Here is a 22,561-nt window from a genome sequence, read left to right as displayed (position 1 = left end):
AGTTGGTTCTGCACCAACAAGGTAGCCAAAGAGATTGTGGGTATAAAGTAAGTATATAAAAAAACTATGTGTGATAAAAAAAAGAACATAGCCTAAAGGTGAATGTTTGTTAAGCTATGTCCCTTGAGTTATCTGGGGGTCCGGATATCGTGACTCAAAATCTACTCCAGAATGAAGTGAACACTGCGCCTTTAAAAACAAACAGCGCTCCCTAATCCCACGGTCGACTCCACACTGTCCACATTCGGACCAAGAGGTTTGCTTTAGTTCAGTATATTTTGCCGTACGCACTTGTAATAACTGTTCAATTATAGGCGAGCTAAATTAGCGTTGTGATAGGACCCCACTGGAATTTGTTTAGCAACTTGCGGGAAAAGTTTGGAACGCATGCACTCGCTACAAAGTTGCAAACAACGTTTTTTGAATGGATGCTTCGGCTGTGAGCGCCATAGTGAAGTTCGGAAAGGGGGCGCAGGCTGGGGTCGTAGGCTATCTGATCTGATTTTATAACCAGACAGTATCCTGTTGCGAGCAGAGTCAGCTGGCTCACGGAGAAGACGGAGCTTCTTCTCGCTATTTTTCGGATCTTTGTCCATTCCGGAGTAGGCCTAGGCATAATTGCTTCCGCGGGATAGTTGACACATTCCAGGAGAAACTGTAATTCAACTTCGGGTCGGGATCTCCACGTCAGAATACCGCTTGACAGTGCTCTCTCTCCGCTGCCTGGACTGGACAGTAGACTGGTAATCTTTTACTTTGGGAGTAACGAGGGTTTGGATTTAATCCTTTCGTTTCAATTGTTTACTGTGTTTAACATTGTTTTTATTGGCTAGCCTACTTTTTATTTTATTTTGGACAGAACGTTTTTTTGTGAAAGTTGTGGCTCGAACCTTAAATCAGATCATAGTTTATACACCTTTTGTAATTCACTCCAAGATGGATAAATACGACGATTTGGATCTTGAGGCAAGTAAATTTTTAGAAGACCTCAATATGTATGAGGCATCTAGGGACGGGTTGTTCCGAATGAAGAGGGATGCAGGGAACAACTCCGACTTTGAAGAAACCAGGAGGGTTTTTGCCTCCAAAATGACAAAAATCCACATACAGAAACAGCAAGAGGAAATTGCCAAAAACAATTTGGCAGTGAGAATGAACGGGGGCCACAACAGAGCGGCAGACAGCACGTTTTACACCAAAGACAGGCCGCCTATCAATAGCTACAGACAGGCAGGAGAAGCTGCGGCCAAGCCTCCCATACTCTCTGGCCCGATGCCAGGCACCGCCAGTGCCGCGAGTCAGTACGCGCCCTATGACGCTCTGAAACACCATTCACCCAGTCAACAGCCATACAGTTACGGAAACAATTACGATAACAAGGAGCGTTTTGAGCCGCATTCTTACCACCACGCCTTGAGTCCCACCAGCCCAGGGAACGCAACCACACATGCTTCTGGTCGCCCTGCCAGTCCCTCTGTAACTTGGGCCTCTTACTCTTCCAGCCCTGTTGGATCATCAGAGCTTATGTGCAGCCCATCTCAGCAGCCCCCACACCACTCACCATCTCCCTCCTTCTCTGACAGCCTACCATCTCAGAGCCCCACTAGACTGCACCAGAGCAAGGCTGCCACTCTACTAGTGCGGCAGAGATCCCCCACGGTGGCTGATGCTGGGGCTGCAGCAGACTGGATGCGGAGCTTGGGGAACCCAGAGCTGATTGCACCCCTCCCTCTGAGTGCCTTCACTGGTGGAGCTGACCTGTACCAGCATCTGTCTCCCCAACCTGCCCCTGTTACACCGCCAACAGGCCCTTACTCAGCAGCACCCTCCATGGCCCCAAGACCAACCGCCAACCAGGGAAATCTACGCCAGAACGGGCTCTCTCAGAGTCCTGTGGCTCTCACCCCCAGCTCCACCCCTGCTCAAGTGGCTGTCCCACCTGTACCCCCATCTGAGACAGCCCAGCCCAAAGCCACCACTGGAGCTTACTTCCCTGCCTCTGCCTCTCCCTCTGGAACCAGTGTCTCAAGAAGCTTTGGCCAGGGTCAAGGTATAGGCCAGGCGCAGGGCAGGCAAGTGGCCATGGGGGTGGATGTGCCCTCTGGCCTAGACAGCCAGCTGACCTCTGGTGGGGAAGCATGCCAGCTCCAACTCCAGCCCCAGTCTCTCAAACTGCCCTGCCAGACTCTCCATGTCCAGCCGGAGCAGGGGCCGTCTGCCGCCGAGATCAAATTAGAAGCCCTAACCAAGCGTCTGGAGAAAGAGATGGACGCCCAGCCAAAGGCAGACTACTTCGGTAAGCTTAGTTTGACATTTTGATCGACCAGGTGTCAGGAGGTGTCTCTCTTTAATCAAATTCACTATTTCTCTGTGTGGGTCACAGTGCGAAAATGGCCCACTGTTCAAAACTTTTTACCTCATTCATTTAACCTTGTCTTTGTGTATGTGTGTGTATGTGTTGATTTGCTCATGCCAGATCAAGTGGAATAGTTGTGAGGGCATCCTAGCGGTAATTCTGTCTGTATGTATATTTATGATCATCATGGCAGATACTGTTGTTCAGTGTTGAACTCTACAGACAGACAGACAGACAGACAGACAGACAGACAGACAGACAGACAGACAGACAGACAGACAGACAGACAGACAGCGTTTAGCCAGAGGCCTTTCTTCTTTTCTCTCCTCTGTCTTTTAGTCTAGAATGAATAATTGTCTAATTTGTTTTTTCTTGTTCTCCTTAAATCCTCCCGTCTGTGTATGTCACTGACTGCCACCAGCCCACCTACCTCTCAGTAATAATTCACTTTTTAATAGTTCCGGCTGAGGCTCGGCCCAGGGCCAACCAGGAGAAGGTTGTCTTCTCCTCTCAGCTGTAATAATGTCTTTAATAGTTCCGACTGAGGCTCGGCCCAGGACCAACCAGGAGAAGGTTGTCTTCTCCTCTCAGCTGTAATAATGTCTTTAATCGTTCCGACTGAGGCTCGGCCCAGGGCCAACCAGGAGAAGGTTGTCTTCTCCTCTCAGCTGTAATAATGTCTTTAATCGTTCCAACTGAGGCTCGGCCCAGGGCCAACCAGGAGAAGGTTGTCTTCTCCTCTCAGCTGTAATAATGTCTTTAATAGTTCCGACTGAGGCTCGGCCCAGGACCAACCAGGAGAAGGTTGTCTTCTCCTCTCAGCTGTAATAATGTCTTTAATCGTTCCGACTGAGGCTCGGCCCAGGGCCAACCAGGAGAAGGTTGTCTTCTCCTCTCAGCTGTAATAATGTCTTTAATCGTTCCGACTGAGGCTCGGCCCAGGGCCAACCAGGAGAATGTTGTCTTCTCCTCTCAGCTGTAATAATGTCTTTAATCGTTCCTACTGAGGCTCGGCCCAGGGCCAACCAGGAGAATGTTGTCTTCTCCTCTCAGCTGTAATAATGTCTTTAATCGTTCCGACTGAGGCTCGGCCCAGGGCCAACCAGGAGAAGGTTGTCTTCTCCTCTCAGCTGTAATAATGTCTTTAATAGTTCCGACTGAGGCTCGGCCCAGGACCAACCAGGAGAAGGTTGTCTTCTCCTCTCAGCTGTAATAATGTCTTTAATAGTTCCGACTGAGGCTCGGCCCAGGGCCAACCAGGAGAAGGTTGTCTTCTCCTCTCAGCTGTAATAATGTCTTTAATCGTTCCGACTGAGGCTCGGCCCAGGGCCAACCAGGAGAAGGTTGTCTTCTCCTCTCAGCTGTAATAATGTCTTTAATCGTTCCGGCTGAGGCTCGGCCCAGGACCAACCAGGAGAAGGTTGTCTTCTCCTCTCAGCTGTAATAATGTTTTTAATCGTTCCGGCTGAGGCTCGGCCCAGGACCAACCAGGAGAAGGTTGTCTTCTCCTCTCAGCTGTAATAATGTATTTAATCGTTCCGACTGAGGCTCGGCCCAGGACCAACCAGGAGAAGGTTGTCTTCTCCTCTCAGCTGTAATAATGTATTTAATCGTTCCGACTGAGGCTCGGCCCAGGGCCAACCAGGAGAAGGTTGTCTTCTCCTCTCAGCTGTAATAATGTCTTTAATCGTTCCGACTGAGGCTCGGCCCAGGGCCAACCAGGAGAAGGTTGTCTTCTCCTCTCAGCTGTAATAATGTCTTTAATCGTTCCGACTGAGGCTCGGCCCAGGGCCAACCAGGAGGAGGTTGTCTTCTCTTCTCAGCTGTAATAATGTCTTTAATCGTTCCGACTGAGGCTCGGCCCAGGGCCAACCAGGAGAAGGTTGTCTTCTTCTCTCAGCTGTAATAATGTCTTTAATAGTTCCGACTGAGGCTCGGCCCAGGGCCAACCAGGAGAAGGTTGTCTTCTCCTCTCAGTAATAATTATGTCTTTAATCGTTCCGGCTGAGGCTCGGCCCAGGACCAACCAGGAGAATGTTGTCTTCTCCTCTCAGCTGTAATAATGTCTTTAATCATTCCGGCTGAGGCTCGGCCCAGGGCCAACCAGGAGAAGGTTGTCTTCTCCTCTCAGCTGTAATAATGTCTTTAATCGTTCCGACTGAGGCTCGGCCCAGGACCAACCAGGAGAAGGTTGTCTTCTCCTCTCAGCTGTAATAATGTATTTAATCGTTCCGACTGAGGCTCGGCCCAGGACCAACCAGGAGAAGGTTGTCTTCTCCTCTCAGCTGTAATAATGTATTTAATCGTTCCGACTGAGGCTCGGCCCAGGACCAACCAGGAGAAGGTTGTCTTCTCCTCTCAGCTGTAATAATGTCTTTAATCGTTCCGACTGAGGCTTGGCCCAGGGCCAACCAGGAGAAGGTTGTCTTCTTCTCTCAGCTGTAATAATGTCTTTAATCGTTCCGACTGAGGCTCGGCCCAGGGCCAACCAGGAGGAGGTTGTCTTCTCTTCTCAGCTGTAATAATGTCTTTAATCGTTCCGACTGAGGCTCGGCCCAGGGCCAACCAGGAGAAGGTTGTCTTCTTCTCTCAGCTGTAATAATGTCTTTAATAGTTCCGACTGAGGCTCGGCCCAGGGCCAACCAGGAGAAGGTTGTCTTTTCCTCTCAGCTGTAATAATGTCTTTAATCATTCCGGCTGAGGCTCGGCCCAGGACCAACCAGGAGAAGGTTGTCTTCTCCTCTCAGTAATAATTATGTCTTTAATCGTTCCGGCTGAGGCTCGGCCCAGGGCCAACCAGGAGAAGGTTGTCTTCTCCTCTCAGCTGTAATAAGCCTGGTGGATTAAGTGGAGGACACATCAATAACAACATTCATTAGTAACAGAATGCATGCTGCTTTTTGTTAGATCAGCGCAGCGCTTTCGTCATTGTCTGTAAAAAATCCATTCTCTTCCCGATCACATCCCTTCTCTCCCCGATCACATCCCTTCTCTCCCCGATCACATCCCTTCTCTCCCCGATCACATCCCTTCTCTCCCCGATCACATCCCTTCTCTCCCCGCTCACATCCCTTCTCTCCCCGCTCACATCCCTTCTCTCCCCGCTCACATCCCTTCTCTCCCCGCTCACATCCCTTCTCTCCCCGCTCACATCCCTTCTCTCCCCGATCACATCCCTTCTCTCCCCGATCACATCCCTTCTCTCCCCGATCACATCCGTTCTCTCCCAGATCACATCCACTCTCTTGTCATGTGTTTGGCTGTTTGACTCAGTCTTTCCAAATAACATCATCACATGGCCGAGCACAGACCCGGACTTGCACATTCTTGCTCTAAACCGCCACGTGCATGCTCGCACACACACATGCATCCATATACACACAAAGGCACACAGGCACACACACACACACACACACACACACACACACACACACACACACACACACACACACACACACACACACACACACACACACACACACACACACACACACACACACACACACACACACACACACACACACACACACACCTTTTGTACGCAGCCACAGTCTGGGGAATACAGACAATGACAACTGAATAACAGCACCTGTTAGTGTTTTTCCATGTAGCCTGTAGCTGCCCTAGGATACATGACATCAGTCTCTTGTGTAGTTTAGTTTAAGTACAGATGAATATATAACTGGTTACGAGTAAATTTACACTCTTCCCTTTTTAATGCAGAAATAACTATTGAATTTAACATTTGTGCCCAATGTGTGCAACAGGAGAAGTGGAAGTGAAAGAGCACATGTTTGGTGGGGCTGATCTACAGATGAGAAAAGCATTGAGGAAGAAAGAAAGAGGAAAAGGAGAGAGTGAGATAGAAAGAGGTAGGGTAGGAGGAGAAGAGAGAAAGAGGTAGGGCAGGAGGAGAAAAAGAGGTAGGGCAGGAGGAGAAGAGAGAAAGAGTAAAGGCAGGAGGAGAAGAGAGAAAGAGGTAGGGCAGGAGGAGAAAAAGAGGTAGGGCAGGAGGAGAAGAGAGAAAGAGGTAGGGCAGGAGGAGAAAAATAGGTAGGGAAGGAGGAGAAGAGAGAAAGATGTAGGGCAGGAGGAGAAGAGAGAAAGAGGTAGGGCAGGAGGAGGATTTCAACTGGTCAGCAGAAACAGATTCGTAAAAGGCCCAAGAGCATTGCTTTCTGCTCCTTTTTTTAAGCTCGTGCCACGCAGCACCCAGTTTGCGCGCTCTCTGGAAATTGTTATCTGGAAATAAGGGAGAGAAAATAAGTGCTTGGCTGTCTTTCCCCCAGCTATACTGCTGTACTGTTGTACCGTACCAGACCTGTACTCTGTGTGCTGCAGTTATAAACTGCTGACAAGGTATTTATTACTCTGCTCTGAGACCCCAGTTCCAGGCTAGTCCTGTTACTCACACTGACACGGTACCCATGGAAAATATGTGTACATTATACTATGTCCTGTAGGTAAGGCCAGGAGTTTTTCCTTCTCACCAGATGACCCTTTCAGGAAAAACTACAGATGCTAGTTGTCATAGGTTATGACAAGGTTCTAACTCCTTGTCCTAAGTATTTACTACCATGTATGTACAGTCATTATTAAGAATTGTGTGTGAATGATAATGTTGATTTGGGAGAAAGTTTAGTTCACATGGATGCTTGGATTCGGCAAGTTGAGTCAAGGCAAGTCATCAAAACGAGAGAGAGCGATAGAAAGAGGAACAACGAGAGAGAGAGAGAGAGAGAGGAACAACGAGAGAGAGAGGAACAACGAGAGAGAGAGGAACACATAGCGTGCACTTGTCCAGCGGTCATAAAGCATCTCACTGCCGCCTCGTAAAAGGAATTTCCTGCAGGAACGAGGAACGTCAGTCAGGATTGTAATTCCCGTCCCAGCCCCCCAGAGTTCACTCATTCAGTATGTAAGGGATGATGTTCTGGGGCATGTCGCTGTCATGCTGAACACACCCACACAGATTCATAAGCACACGTGTTAACATATTATAGCGATTCCTATGGGGGGCCGCAGTGGAAGATGGTAGAACGTTTGTGTATGACAATACTGTAATGCTGATACGCTCACAGCACACACACCCAGCACACACTCATTTTCCGCGTCATGCTGTCTTGCCAGAAAATAGCCTGCGTGACAGACAGATGCAGTTCCTGGCCTGGTCTACATACTGAACTGAAAGAGAAGCTCCATTCCTGACCTGCTTTTTCCACTGAAAGAAGAGGAGTATTCTCTCAGCCTGAACCATAGGTCTGGATGCTCAAAGAGCAAGCGATGCAGATGCAGAAGCAGCTAGGAGAAACTCCCTAGAAAGGCAGGATCCTAGAAACCTAGAGAGGAACCAGGCTACGAGGGGTGGCTGTGTCGGGTGAAGATTATAAGAGTACATGGTCAATAAGGCCAGATTGTGTTGAGCTACTCCTCTCTACCAAGCCAAACTATGGATAAATGAAGAACCATAATACTATGGGAATTATGTTCTATTCCAGGGTTATCAGTTCAATATTTGGTGTCATTTATTAAAGGATTGTCTAATTTGTATGATACAGTATATTATTGACCAGTGTGACTATAGAGTATTAAGTATGTAAGCCATATTTACACTGGGGGCATATACCTAGTGATTTAGTAGGTTCATGTAAAAGGGAGATTAGTGTGGCCATCCTAAAGGCTCATATGGTTCACCTCCAAAATGATACCCTATTGCCTATTTAGTGCACTACTTGTGACCAAGGCCCATATAGTAGTGCACTGTATAGGGGATAGGGTGCCATTTCAGATCCATGCCTAGTGAGTTCCAGCCAGCTAGGGCTGGGGTCTCATATCATATACACTCTGCTCTGATTGGCAGAGCTGCAGCTAGATGTCTGGGAAACTGAGTGTGGTGCCAAACGGCTGCACCAGGGGAACACAGAGGAATGTCTGGAGGACGGGACGGGGCTGAGGAATATAACGAGCGGGTGGTGAGCACACTTAGTTTCATAAATGATTAGATTAACAGAAGGTCCTTCGGGTTAATTTATAGAACCTTTTGTCACGTCTTTGGCTGTGAGAGAGAGAGGGAGGGAGGTAGAGCAGGGAAAGAGAGTCAGAGCGGAGAGCAGATTTATGGGTGGGAGGTCAGACAGGAAGGGTGAGTGGTGGGACAGGACAGAGGGTGGAGGGGACACCCCCCCACACAAACACAGATAGTAGAGGTTGAGTGCTTTGTATTGTGTTGTGATTAAGGATGGCGTTCTCCTATCAGGCTGTAGTCTGTCTGTGGACTGGACAGTTTACCTTAACTCTTCCCAGGGTGTCTTGGCTTCTGCTTTGGCACTCAATCTGTACCCATGACAAGTCCTGCAGGAAGCATTTGTGTGTGTGTGTGTGTGTGTGTGCATCTCTCTCCTCTCTCTCCTCCCTCTTTATCTCTCTCTGTGTCTGGGCCTGGGGCCTTGCTTCAGTGTTTGATTGGTTGTATAAGTAAATGTGTGTTAGTGTAGTGAGAGAATGTTCTTGTGATGTTAGGCTGCTGTTTTGGGTTGGACCAGTGTTGATGTGATTTCATAATGTCCTAGCCTTGGATTCTAATACTTCCATATGATACACACACACACACACACAAACTAGTACTACTATAAAGGACTATTACTAAGTGCAGTAGTCTTATTTGGCCTCTAACATGACAAGTCAACTACCATAATGTCACAATCGTCTTGAGGATAATGAGTGGACCAAGGCGCAGCGTGAAAGAAAGACATCTTCTTTTAATGAAGACAAACAAATACTTAATAAACGAACAAAACAACAAACGTGAAGCTAAAACGAACTAAGTGCACACATGCAACATAGACATAGACAATTACCCACAATCACCTAAAGCCCATGGCTGCCTTAAATATGGCTCCCAATCAGAGACAACAATAAACAGCTGTCTCTGATTGAGAACCAAACCAGGCAACCATAGACTTTCCTAAACCTCTCTACTGAACACAAACCCATACACTCAACAAAAACCCCCTATACAACACAACCACCCTAAACTAGACAAAACACACAAATGGCTTAAAGCCAGTCACAGGTTATAAGGCCAGACTAGAGGACTGTGTTGTAGTTAACAGGAGATGTTGATTCAATTAGGTATATACACTGAGTATACTAAACATTAGGAACACCTTCCTAATAATGGGTTAAACACCCCCCCCTCCCTCCCCCTCCTACAAGGTGTTGAACGCGTTCCACATGGATGGTGGCCCATGTTGACTCAAATGTTTCCCACAGTTGTGTCAAGTTGTCTTGATGTCCTTTCATGGTGGACCATTCTTAAGCATGGAAAAACCCAGTAGCATTGCAGTTATTGACACAAACCGATGTGCCTGGCACCTACTACCATACCTCGTTCAAAGGCACTTCAATCTTCATGTCTTGCCCATTCACACTCTGAATGGCACACATACAATCCGTGTCTCAAAAATCCTTCTTTAACCATCTCCTCCCCTTCAATTTACAATGATTGAAGTGGATTTAAAAAGTGACATCAAGAAGGGATCATAGCTGTCACCTGGATTCACCTGGTCAGTCTATGTCATGGAAAGAGCAGGTGCTCTTAATGTTTTGTACACTCAGTGTACGTTCAGTTTATTAAGTACACCCATCTAGTACCGGGTCGGACCCCCCTTGCCTCCAGAACAGTCTGAATTCTTCGGGGCATGGAAGCATTGCTCAATTGGTTTCAAGGAACCTAACATGTGCCAGGAAAACATTCCCCACACCATTACACCACCAGCCTGTACCATTAACACCACCAGCCTGTACCATTAACACCACCAGCCTGTACCATTAACTCCACCAGTGCCTGTACCATTAACACCACCAGCCTGTACCATTAACACCACCAGCCTGTACCATTAACACCACCAGCCTGTACCAATAACACCACCAGCCTGTACCATTAACACCACCAGCCTGTACCAATAACACCACCAGCCTGTACCATTAACACCACCAGCCTGTACCATTAACACCACCAGCCTGTACCAATAACACCACCAGCCTGTACCATTAACACCACCAGCCTGTACCATTAACGCCAGACTGGATGGGGCCATGGAGTCATGCTGCTTACGCCAAATCCTGACTCTGCTACCAGCATGATGCAACAGGAACCGGAATTTGTCAGACAAGGAAATGTTTTTCCACTCCACAATTGTCCAGTGTTGGTGATCGCGTGCCCACTGGAGACGCTTCTTCTTGTTTTTAGTTATTATGAGTGGAACCCCGTGTGGTTCTCTGTAAACCCTAGACACTGTCCTGCATGAAAAGTCCAGGAGGCCGGCCTGTTCTGAGATACTGGAACCAGCGAGCCTGGCACCGACTATCATACCACGCTCAAAGTCGCTTAGGTTACTCGTTTTGCACGTTCGATCAAACAGTAACTGAATGCCTGTCTACCTGCTCTAAATAGCAAGCCACGGCCACGTGACTCACTGTCTGTAGGAGCGAACCATTTTCGTGAATGGGTTGGTGTACCTAATAAACTGTGTATAGCTCTATATTGTGTTACAGTATGAAGAGGTGAACTTAATGTTGTGTCTTGTCTGTGGATGCGTTGCAAATGGGCCCCTATTCCCAATGTAGGGAGTAGGGGCCTTTGGGGATGCTGCCAGTGAGTTAGGGGAGGAGGCATACAGACGTAGTGCCTGGTGATGCCTGTCTGCAGGAGAGCAGGCCAGAGACAGAAGCTTCTTTGTGAGTGGCCAGGCGAGGAGGCGGTACTGTCCCTGGCGTGGTCTTCGTCCCCCTGGGGAATGTTGTGTGTGTAACACACTGTTGTTTCAGCACAGTGCCAGGCCATGCTGCTGTGGGCTCATGTTGTTCTGTTACCACATCTCTCTCAGCACACTGCCAACCTCTCAGCTCAGTCAGAAGGCCACAGCACACAAAACACCTCAGAGGACACATGACACAAGCTCTTTCTATTTTCGTGGGACTCTCTCTCGCTCTCTTTCGCATTCTTTCTCTTACTCTTTCTGTCTTTCTTTCTCTCGCTCTCTCACACTCTCTATCAGTCTATGGAACTTTCCTACTCCGCTGCCTGTCAGCTGACTAGATTATACTGCACGATTTTTTATTTATTTTTATTTATTTCACCTTTATTTAACCAGGTAGGAAAATTGAGAACACGTTCTCATTTACAATTGCGACCTGGCCAAGATAAAGCAAAGCAGTTCGACACATACAACAACACATAGTTACACATGGAGTAAAACAAACATACAGTCAATTATACAGTGAAAAATAAGTCTATATACAATATGAGCAAGTGAGGTGAGATAAGGGAGGTGAAGGCAAACAAAATATATATATAAATAAATAAAAATATAAAAAGGCCATGGTGGCGAAGTAAATACAATATAGCAAGTAAAAAATAACACTGGAATGGTTGGTTTGCAGTGGAAGAAGGTGCAAAGTAGAGATAGAAATAATGGGGTGCAAAGGAGCAAAATAAATAAATACAGTAGGTAAAGAGGTAGTTGTTTGGGCTAAATTATAGATGGGCTATGTACAGGTGCAGTAATCTATGAGCTGCTCTGACAGCTGGTGCTTAAAGCTAGTGAGGGAGATAAGTGTTTCCAGTTTCAGAGATTTTTGTAGTTCGTTCCAGTCATTGGCAGCAGAGAACTGGAAGGAGAGGCGGCCAAAGGAAGAATTGGTTTTGGGGGTGACCAGAGAGATATACCTGCTGGAGCGCGTGCTACGGGTGGGCGTTGCTATGGTGACCAGCGAGCTGAGATAAGGGGGGACTTTACCTAGCAGGGTCTTGTAGATGACCTGGAGCCAGTGGGTTTGGCGACGAGTGTGAAGCGAGGGCCAGCCAACGAGAGCGTACAGGTCGCAGTGGTGGGTAGTATATTTTTATTTTTTATTTTTTTATTTCACCTTTATTTAACCAGGTAGGCTAGTTGAGAACAAGTTCTCATTTGCAACTGCGACCTGGCCAAGATAAAGCATAGCAGTGTGAACAGACAACAACACAGAGTTACACATGGAGTAAACAATAAACAAGTCAATAACATGGTAGGAAAAAGAGAATCTATATACAATGTGTGCAAAAGGCTTGAGGTAGGCAATAAATCGAATAATTACAATTTAGCAGATTAACACTGGAGTGATAAATCATCAGATGATCATGTGCAAGAAGAGATACTGGTGTGCAAAAGAGCAGAAAAGTAAATAAATAAAAGCAGTATGGGGGTGAGGTAGGTAAATTGGGTGGGTAGTTTACAGATGGACTATGTACAGCTGCAGCGATCGGTTAGCTGCTCGGATAGCAGATTTTTAAAGTTGTTGAGGGAGATAAAAGTCTCCAACTTCAGAGATTTTTGCAATTCGTTCCAGTCGCAGGCAGCAGAGAACTGGAAGGAAATGCGTCCAAATGAGGTTTTGGCTTTAGGGATGATCAGTGAGATACACCTGCTGGAGCGCGTGCTACGGGTGGGTGTAGCCATCGTGACCAGTGAACTGAGATAAGGCGGCACTTTACCTAGCATAGCCTTGTAGATGACCTGGAGCCAGTGGGTCTGACGACGAACATGTAGCGAGGGCCAGCCGACTAGGGCATACAGGTCGCAGTGGTGGGTCGTATAAGGTGCTTTAGTAACAAAACGGATGGCACTGTGATAAACTGCATCCAGTTTGCTGAGTAGAGTATTGGAAGCTATTTTGTAGATGACATCGCCGAAGTCGAGGATCGGTAGGATAGTCAGTTTTACTAGGGTAAGTTTGGCGGCGTGAGTGAAGGAGGCTTTGTTCCGGAATAGAAAGCCGACTCTAGATTTGATTTTGGATTGGAGATGTTTGATATGAGTCTGGAAGGAGAGTTTGCAGTCTAGCCAGACACCTAGGTACTTATAGATGTCCACATATTCTAGGTCGGAACCGTCCAGGGTGGTGATGCTAGTCGGGCGTGCGGGTGCAGGCAGCGAACGGTTGAAAAGCATGCATTTGGTTTTACTAGCATTTAAGAGCAGTTGGAGGCCACGGAAGGAGTGTTGTATGGCATTGAAGCTCGTTTGGAGGTTAGATAGCACAGTGTCCAGGGAAGGGCCGGAAGTATACAGAATGGTGTCGTCTGCGTAGAGGTGGATCAGGGAATCGCCCGCAGCAAGAGCAACATCATTGATGTATACAGAGAAAAGAGTCGGCCCGAGAATTGAACCCTGTGGTACCCCCATAGAGACTGCAAGAGGACCGGACAACATGCCCTCCGATTTGACACACTGAACTCTGTCTGCAAAGTAGTTGGTGAACCAGGCAAGGCAGTCATTAGAAAAACCGAGGCTATTGAGTCTGCCGATAAGAATATGGTGATTGACAGAGTCGAAAGCCTTGGCCAGGTCGATGAAGACGGCTGCACAGTAATGTCTTTTATCGATGGCGGTTATGATATCGTTTAGTACCTTGAGCGTGGCTGAGGTGCACCCGTGACCGGCTCGGAAACCGGATTGCACAGCGGAGAAGGTACGGTGGGATTCGAGATGGTCAGTGATCTGTTTGTTGACTTGGCTTTCGAAGACCTTAGCTAGGCAGGGCAGGATGGATATAGGTCTGTAACAGTTTGGGTCCAGGGTGTCTCCCCCTTTGAAGAGGGGAATGACAGCGGCAGCTTTCCAATCCTTGGGGATCTCAGATGATACGAAGGAGAGGTTGAACAGGCTGGTAATAGGGGGTGCGACAATGGCGGCGGACAGTTTCAGAAATAGGGGGTCCAGATTGTCAAGGCCAGCTGATTTGTATGGGTCCAGGTTTTCCAGCTCTTTCAGAACATCTGCTATCTGGATATGGGTAAAGGAGAAGCTGCGGAGGCTTGGGCGCGTAGCAGCGGGGGGGGGGCGGGGCTGTTGGCCAAGGTTGGAGTCGCCAGGAGGAAGGCATGGCCAGCCATTGAGAAATGTTTGTTGAAGTTTTCGATTATCACGGACTTATCAGTGGTGACCGTGTTACCTAGCCTCAGTGCAGTGGGCAGCTGGGAGGAGGTGCTCTTGTTTTCCATGGACTTTACAGTATCCCAGAACTTTTTGGAGTTAGAGCTACAGGATGCAAATTTCTGCTTGAAAAAGCTGGCCTTTGCTTTCCTGACTGACTGCGTGTATTGGTTCCTGACTTCCCTGAACAGTTGCATATCACGGGGGCTCTTGGTGACAAAACGGATGGCACTGTGATAGACTGCATCCAATTTATTGAGTAGGGTTTTGGAGGCTATTTTGTAAATGACATCACCGAAGTCGAGGATTGGTAGGATGGTCAGTTTTACAAGGGTATGTTTGGCAGCATGAGTGAAGGATGCTTTGTTGCGGAATAGGAAGCCGATTCTAGATTTAACTTTGGATTGGAGATGCTTGATGTGAGTCTGGAAGGAGAGTTTACAGTCTAACCAGACACCTAGGTATTTGTAGTTGTCCACATATTCTAAGTCAGAGCCGTCCAGAGTAGTGATGCTGGACAGGCGGGCAGGTGCAGGCAGCGATCGGTTGAAGAGCATGCATTTGGTTTTACTTGTATTTAAGAGCAATTGGAGGCCACGGAAGGAGAGTTGTATGGCATTGAAGCTCACCTGGAGGGTTGTTAACACAGTGTCAAGAGAAGGGCCAGAAGTATACAGAATAGTGTCGTCTGCGTAGAGGTGGATCAGAGACTCACCAGCAGCAAGAGCGACATCATTGATGTATACAGAGAAGAGAGTCGGTCCAAGAATTGAACCCTGTGGCACCCCCATAGAGACTGCCAGAGGTCCGGACAACAGACCCTCCGATTTGACACACTGAACTCGATCAGAGAAGTAGTTGGTGAACCAAGCGAGGCAATCATTAGAGAAACCAAGGCTGTCGAGTCTGCCGATGAGGATGTGGTGATTGACAGAGTCAAAAGCCTTGGCCAGGTCAATGAATATGGCTGCACAGTACTGTTTCCTATCGATAGCGGTTAAGATATCGTTTATGACCTTGAGCGTGGCTGAGGTGCACCCATGACCAGCTCTGAAACCAGATTGCATAGCGGAGAAGGTATGGTGGGATTCGAGATGGTCGGTAATCTGTTTGTTGACTTGGCTTTCGAAGACCTTAGAAAGGCAGGGTAGGATAGATATAGGTCTGTAGCAGTTTGGGTCTAGAGTGTCTCCCCCTTTGAAGAGGGGGATAACCGCAGCTGCTTTCCAATCTTTGGGAATCTCAGACGACACGAAAGAGAGGTTGAAAAGGCTGGTAATAGGGGTGGCAACAATTTCAGCAGATAGTTTTAGAAAGAAAGGGTCCAGATTATCTAGCCCGGCTGATTTGTAAGGGTCCAAATTTTGCAGCTCTTTCAGAACATCAGCTGACTGTATTTGGGAGAAAGAGAAATGGGGAAGGCTTGGGCGAGTAGCAGAGGGGAGGGCAGTGCTGTTGACCGGGGTAGGGGTAGCCAGGTGGAAAGCATGGCCAGCCGTAGAAAAATGCTTATTGAAATTCTCAATTATAATGGATTTGTCGGTGGTGACAGTATTTCCTATCTTCAGTGCAGTTGGAAGCTGGGAGGAGGTGTTCTTATTCTCCATGGACTTTACAGTGTCCCAGAACTTTTTTTAGTTTGTGTTGCAGGAAGCAAATTTCTGCTTGAAAAAGCTAGCCTTGGCTTTTCTAACTGCCTGTGTATACTGGTTTCTAGCTTCCCTGAAAAGTTGCATATCACGGGGGCTGTTCGATGCTAATGCAGAACGCCATAGGATGTTTTTCTGTTGGTTAAGGGCAGTCAGGTCAGGAGAGAACCAAGGGCTATATCTGTTCCTGGTTCTAAATTTCTTGAATGGGGCATGCTTATTCAAGATGGTGAGGAAGGCATTTAAAAAAAATATCCAGGCATCCTCTACTGACGGGATGAGATCAATATCCTTCCACGATTGGCTGTGTGTGTGTGTACGTTGCTATGCACTGCAGTATGCACATGCATGATTGAAGAGGGTGACAGAACAAACCACTGGCTGTGAAGACCCAACATTATACACTGATTAAGACATAGCATGTTCTGGGTGACAACCCAATCACAGTTGGCCCATATGAACTACTGAACCTCACCCAACACAGGTATACACACCAGCTTGGACAGCTCTCCAACTTGCATTACAGTCTCTTACTTTTCTATCCCTTTCTCCTCTTTCTCTCACTCCTTTCTCTCTCTTTCCTTCTCTTGACTGTCTGTCTCTACCACCAACCTCTCACTTCCTGTCCTGTCTGATTGGTGGTCTATAAAGGGGGAGGGCGAAAGGGACGTTTGTGTGTGTGTGTTTCAGTCTGGCTGAAGTGTGTAGAACAGTGTGTGTGTGCGTCTGCCTGTGTGTGTGTGTGCGTGCCGTCTGTCTAGCAGCAGTGTGTGCAGGGAGCAGCGTTTGGTAGGAACAGGTCTTTATCACTGTGTTCATGTGACAGACTCCTCTAGCCCAGAGCCAAACCACACAAGCAGATTGGAATATATTTCCCCTTTCAATGATACAGCATGGCTAACTCATTTCCTTTGACTGTTGATAGGCTTTTTTCATTCCATTTTTTGTGTCTGGTTTTATCAGGCTGCTTGTTATGGATCCAGCCTCTTATTCAGACTGTTTTTATTCGTGTTATGGAATGCGTACAATTCTAACTTTCTATTCTAACAGGACAACTGCTTATGACTGAGACAGTAGTGGTGCCAAAGTACATGATTGTGTGTGTGTGTGTGTTCATGTTAGAGGTCGACCGATTAATCGGCATGGCTGATTATTAGGGCCGATTTCAAGTTTTCATAACAATTGGTAATCTGCATTTTTGGACACCGATTATGGCCGATTACATTGCATTCCACAAGAAAACTGCGTGGCAGGCTGACCACCTGTTACGCGAGTGCAGCAAGGAGCAAAGGTAAGTTGCTAGCTAGCATTATACTTATCTTATAAAAAACAATCAATCTTAAAATAATCACTAGTTAACTACACATGGTTGATGATATTACTAGTTTATCTAGCTTGTCCTGCGTTGCATATAATCAATGCAGTACCTGTTGATTTATCATCGAATCACAGCCTACTTCGCCAAACGGGGTGATTTAACAAAAGTGCATTTGTGAAATAAAGCACAATCGTTGCACGAGTGTACCTAACCATAAACATCAATGCCTTTCTTAAAATCAATACACAGAAGTATATATTTTTTAAACCTGCATATTTAGTTAAAAGATTTTCATGTTAGCAGGCGATATTTACCAGGGAAATTGTGTCACTTCTCTTGAGTTTATTGCACGCAGAGTCGGCCGCCTGGCAGCACTCATATGTCTATTTTCTTTCTGGGACGACAGCCATGCAGAACAATTAGATGCAGTGTACGGCGTATGGTCTGAGCACTGACAGGCTGACCCCCCACCCCTTCAACCTCTGCAGCAATGCTGGCAGCAATCATATGTCTATTTCCCAAAGACAACCTCTGGATATGACGCTGAGCACGTGCACTCAACTTCTTTGGTCGAACCATGGCGAGGCCTGTTCTGAGTGGAACCTGTCCAGTTAAACAGCTGTATGGTCTTGGCCACCGTGCTGCAGCTCAGTTTCAGGGTCTTGGCAATCTTCTTATAGCCCAGGCCATCTTTATGTAGAGCAACAATTTTTTTCAGATCCTCAGGGAGTTCTTTGCCATGAGGTGCCATGTTGAACTTCCAGTGACCAGTCATTATGAGGGAGTGTGAGAGCGATGACACCAAATTTAACACACCTGCTCCCCGTTCACACCTGAGACATTGTAACACTAACGAGTAACATGACTCGAGGGAAAATGGCTAATTGGGCCCAATTTGGACATTTTCACTTAGGGGTGTACTCACTTTTGTTGCCAGCGGTTTAGACATTAATGGCTGTGTGTTGAGTTATTTTGAGGGGACAGCACATTTACACTGTTATACAAGCTGTACACTCACTACTTTACATTGTAGCAAAGTGTCATTTCTTCAGTGTTGTCACATGAAAAGATATACTCAAATATTTACAAAAATGTGAGGGGTGTACTCACTTTTGTGATATACTGTATATGTAAATCTGCCGATTTAACCGGTATCGTCTTTTTTTGGTCCTCCAATAATCGGTATCGGCATTGAAAAATCATAATCGATCGACTTCTAGTTCATGTCTCTGACCTGGCTGTTGTGTTGTGTTCCAGGGAGCTGTGTGAAGTGTAACAAGGCGGTGTACGGAGCCACTGAGGCCTGCCAGGCTATGGGAAGCCTCTATCATGATGTCTGCTTCACCTGCAGCGCCTGCAGTAAGTACTACTACAGTAAACCCTGTCTACCTCACCTACTCTCTCCTTACCTCTAACATGACATACTTTACCTGAAGTAAGTAACCTACCACTTTCCCCCTATATTAATATATATGTATATAATTATTCAAACAAAAATTGTTATTTATTTTTTATGGATGGTAAAGCGCTTTCAGTGTGAACTTAAACGACTTAAACAGATATAAATGATGTAGAAAATATAATGGAGCTATATATTTTAAAATATAATCCATCGTTTGAGAACTAACAATCACCAAAATAAAAACTAGACAGCTACAATCTAAAATTCTAAAAATGGCATGGGGCCCCCATTGATTTTGTTATAATGTTGTTGTTACTCAGATAGCATAAGAACTTAGCTTGGAAATTAGCTTTAAAACTGCACATGTGTCTTTCAGCCTCATGACAAAATGTGTAAAATTGCAGGAAATTAGCTAGAAAACAGCAACATGTTGTCTCTGCTGGCAAGAGGACGGCATCTAAAACTAGGCCTCTAGGGAGACCGCGCCATTGGTCACGACCACGACCACAACCACTACCACATCAGCCACCCCCCAAACCTACTGATCTATATACACAAACCCAACCTGCCTCACTCACTCTTTCCTCACCTTCTGTGTACACGCATGTAGGCACGTTCGCACGCACACACACACACACACACACACACACACACACACACACACACACACACACACACACACACACACACACACACACACACACACACACACACACACACACACACACACACACACACACACACACACACACACACACACACACACACACACACACACAGTCACCTAGTCCAGGGTTTCTCAAACTCGGTCCTAGGTGACTCTGAGTGCACATTTAGTTTTTTGCCCTAGCACTACACAGCTAATTCAAATAATCAAAACTTAATGATCAGTTAGTAGTTTGAATCAGCTGTGTAGTGCTAGGGCAAAAACCACAACGTGCACCCAGACGTAGGGTCCCCAGGACCGAGTTTGGGAAACCCTGACCTAGTCCACCCAGTGTGTTGAACAGGCTCCCATGCAGCTCATGTCAGATCATGTTGCTGTTGTATTGTATGCTGAGTTCCTGTTCAACTAAATGGAACTGTCACATCATCTCTCTGACACTCATCCCCCGCTCCAGGCACACACACACACACAATACTGCACACATATACACACACCGTCAGCTCCATGATTACAACCAAGGAACTGTGGTGTTTAGTTTCGGGGTGTGTCAGTCTCTCCTTCAGCCCACACAAAGAGAAAAGAATGCCACATCTGAACACACAGACCCTGGGACATGAAGCTAGATCACCGCAGCTGCAGTTTAGTGGCTCATTGATTCATCAAATCAATCGATGTGATTGAGTAGTTCACCAACTTTATGGTTCAGCGTCTCACTGATTTAGTGATGTTCAGCTTGGATGGTTCCCTGGCTGCACCAAATTTGCTTCCCCCTGCCCTTGCCTGTCTGTCTCCTCACCTCCCCTGACCTTAGCTTCTCCCATAAATGAGCTTGGCCCTGTCTTTCCACTGTGATCTCCTTACTAGAACTTCAGAGGGATTCCAGAGCCATCCTGTCTAGATGTTTGCTGCTCTGGTATCTATAGATGAATCGACCAATTAAAATCCCCCTGTGGAGATGATCTGTGACCTCTGCCCATGCCCATTAGAGGGCAGTGTGAGGCCTCCTGACCCCTGACCTGAAAGCTCATGCTCTACCATCGCTGATTAACACACCCTGTGTTGTCCTTTATCTTCCCAACCGTTTGTGTGTGTATGTGCGTGCGTGTGTGTGTATGAGAGAGAGAGAGTGTGACTGTGTGAGGCACTAAAAAGAAGAGCCACGGAAGGGAGAAAGTTAGGGAGGCTGGTGGGGTCTAAACTGGGGGGAGTTAGGTGGATACTCTGACTGCATACCTCCCATACCCTTCTCCATCTGAGGGCACAGAGGCTGTGGCCGGCTCCACAGGGAGAGGGACCGGGCCGGGGAGGAATGCATGCGTAGGGGGCCTCGGGGTGGGAGTCCGAGGAGAGGACACAGACTGGTGTTATGCCAGCTGGATCCAGGGAGGTAGGGGTGCACGGGGCAGGACAGCAGGACCATTCAGAACTAGCTACCACACACTGTCAAGTTCCATCTATGCCGGAACACACACACACACACACACACACACACACACACACACACACACACACACACACACACACACACACACGCACACGCACACGCACACACACAGCAACGGTCTTGTTAAGCAGACTCTCCCTCCCTCTTAACCCCTCAACCACCTTCATGGCTCTTTTGTTGCATAACAGAATCTTTAAGACTCTGAACTTAAAATACTTAAAGGGGAATGTCTCCCCCCTTCCTCAAGGTGCCTGGGAGACAGGCAGGGTGGAGGTAGGGGGGAGGCAGGGTGGAGGTTGGGGGAGGTAGGGGGGAGGCAGGGTGGAGGTTGGGGGAGGTAGGGGGGAGGCAGGGTGGAGGTAGTGGGGAGGTAGGGGGGAGGCAGGGTGGAGGTAGTGGGGAGGTAGGGGGGGGGCAGGGTGGAAGTAGTGGGAGATAGGGGGGAGGCAAGGGGTGCATTCTTTGTTAGGCAGGAGGATAGTTCAAGCTGCATGTCTAGGACAGAAGACAGAAGACGCATCGCTCACAAAAGGTTCCAGTTAAAGCAGCTTCTAGAAAGATCACAAGCATGCCTCTTTAAAGCACCAGCACACAGCAGCCCAAAACTCCACTCAATCCCCTTTAAACCCCTAGAACTCCCCTTCACCCAGGGGAGATATGGGCTTGTTTGTAAAAGAGGAGAAGGACTTCCAGGTCTAAAGTGGGCTATAGAGTGGGCTTCCAGGTAGTCTATGACAATAATCTGTTGGTCAAGAGAAAGGGCTGTTAGACGCAGCAACAAAACCAGAAAGTGAGCAGAGGCAGCAAAGCTCCAGTAGGATGCTAAAGCCCAGAGTAGGTGAGAATGAGAGTGAAGGATTGTGGGGGATTACATATCTCAGCCTCAGAGCAGATCAGCAGACTAGACGGCTGGGAAGCCGTGGGGCGGCAGGTAGCCTATTGGTTAGAGCGTTGGACTAGTAACCGAAAGGTTGCAAGGTCGAATCCCCGAGCTGACAAGGTAAAAATCTGTCGTTCTGCCCCTGAATAAGGCAGTTAACCTACTGTTCCTAGGCCGTCATTGTAAATAAGAATTTGTTCTTAACTGACTTAATAAAGGTGTTTAAAAAACGCACTGGACAGGAAGTGGTTTTGGTCGCCATGACGCCTAAGATATTTTTGCCACCATGAATTTTATTTTGCACCATCATTCTCATTCAAATGTCCATCATACAACTTTGGACCAGAGAGAATGGAACACCTTTAATACCAGCACGACTAGAGATATTTGCATCTAAAAAAAGTGTTGTCTTTGACTCCCTCAATAAAGAGGCCCTTTCTCACAAACGTAGAGTCTAAATCTGCCCTCACTACACACAGTTAGGCAGTCATCTCCCAACTTTTCCCAATGGAACTTGATTTGGCATGATTTGATCAAGTGGAGAGTAGCGTATTGTGTGTGTGGACTGGAGCAGGTATTCCGAAACTGGGGTGCGTGTAACATGGCAGGAGATGTTTTGAAATAATTACTGCTTCGCATGCAAGCCAGTGAATTCTATTCTTTACAGCTGGATGAGTCAACAGACGTGGCAGGCCTGGCACAGCTCCTGGTATATGTCAGTTACGTTTATGGGGGGTCAATTAAGGAAGACATCCTCTTCTGGAAACCAGGACAACATGAGAGGATGTTTTTAAAGTACTGGTCATCTTTGTGAGATCAAATGGACTATAGTGGTCAAGATGTGTTGGTATCTATACTGATGGCGCAAAA

At 47.2% G+C, this 22,561-nt stretch overlaps 1 protein-coding gene across 1 annotated transcript in view; it reads left to right on the top strand.

Moving 5' to 3' along the window:
- Positions 1–209: 209 nt before the first annotated feature.
- LOC129857349 (LIM domain-containing protein 1) overlaps positions 210–22,561 on the top strand; it is a 38,650-nt gene continuing 16,298 nt past the window's right edge. Inside the window, exons 1-2 of the mRNA XM_055925503.1 lie at positions 210–2,296; positions 18,556–18,657. Coding sequence (XP_055781478.1) covers positions 937–2,296; positions 18,556–18,657 — 1,462 coding nt within the window. The 5' untranslated portion in view covers positions 210–936. The remainder of the gene's footprint in view (positions 2,297–18,555; positions 18,658–22,561) is intronic.

This window comes from Salvelinus fontinalis, chromosome 6, assembly GCF_029448725.1.
Source record: "Salvelinus fontinalis isolate EN_2023a chromosome 6, ASM2944872v1, whole genome shotgun sequence".
Classification (NCBI taxonomy): Eukaryota; Metazoa; Chordata; class Actinopteri; order Salmoniformes; family Salmonidae; genus Salvelinus; species Salvelinus fontinalis.
The sequence above is the reverse complement of the archived record's forward strand: the minus strand, read 5'-3'. Positions and strand labels throughout refer to the sequence as shown.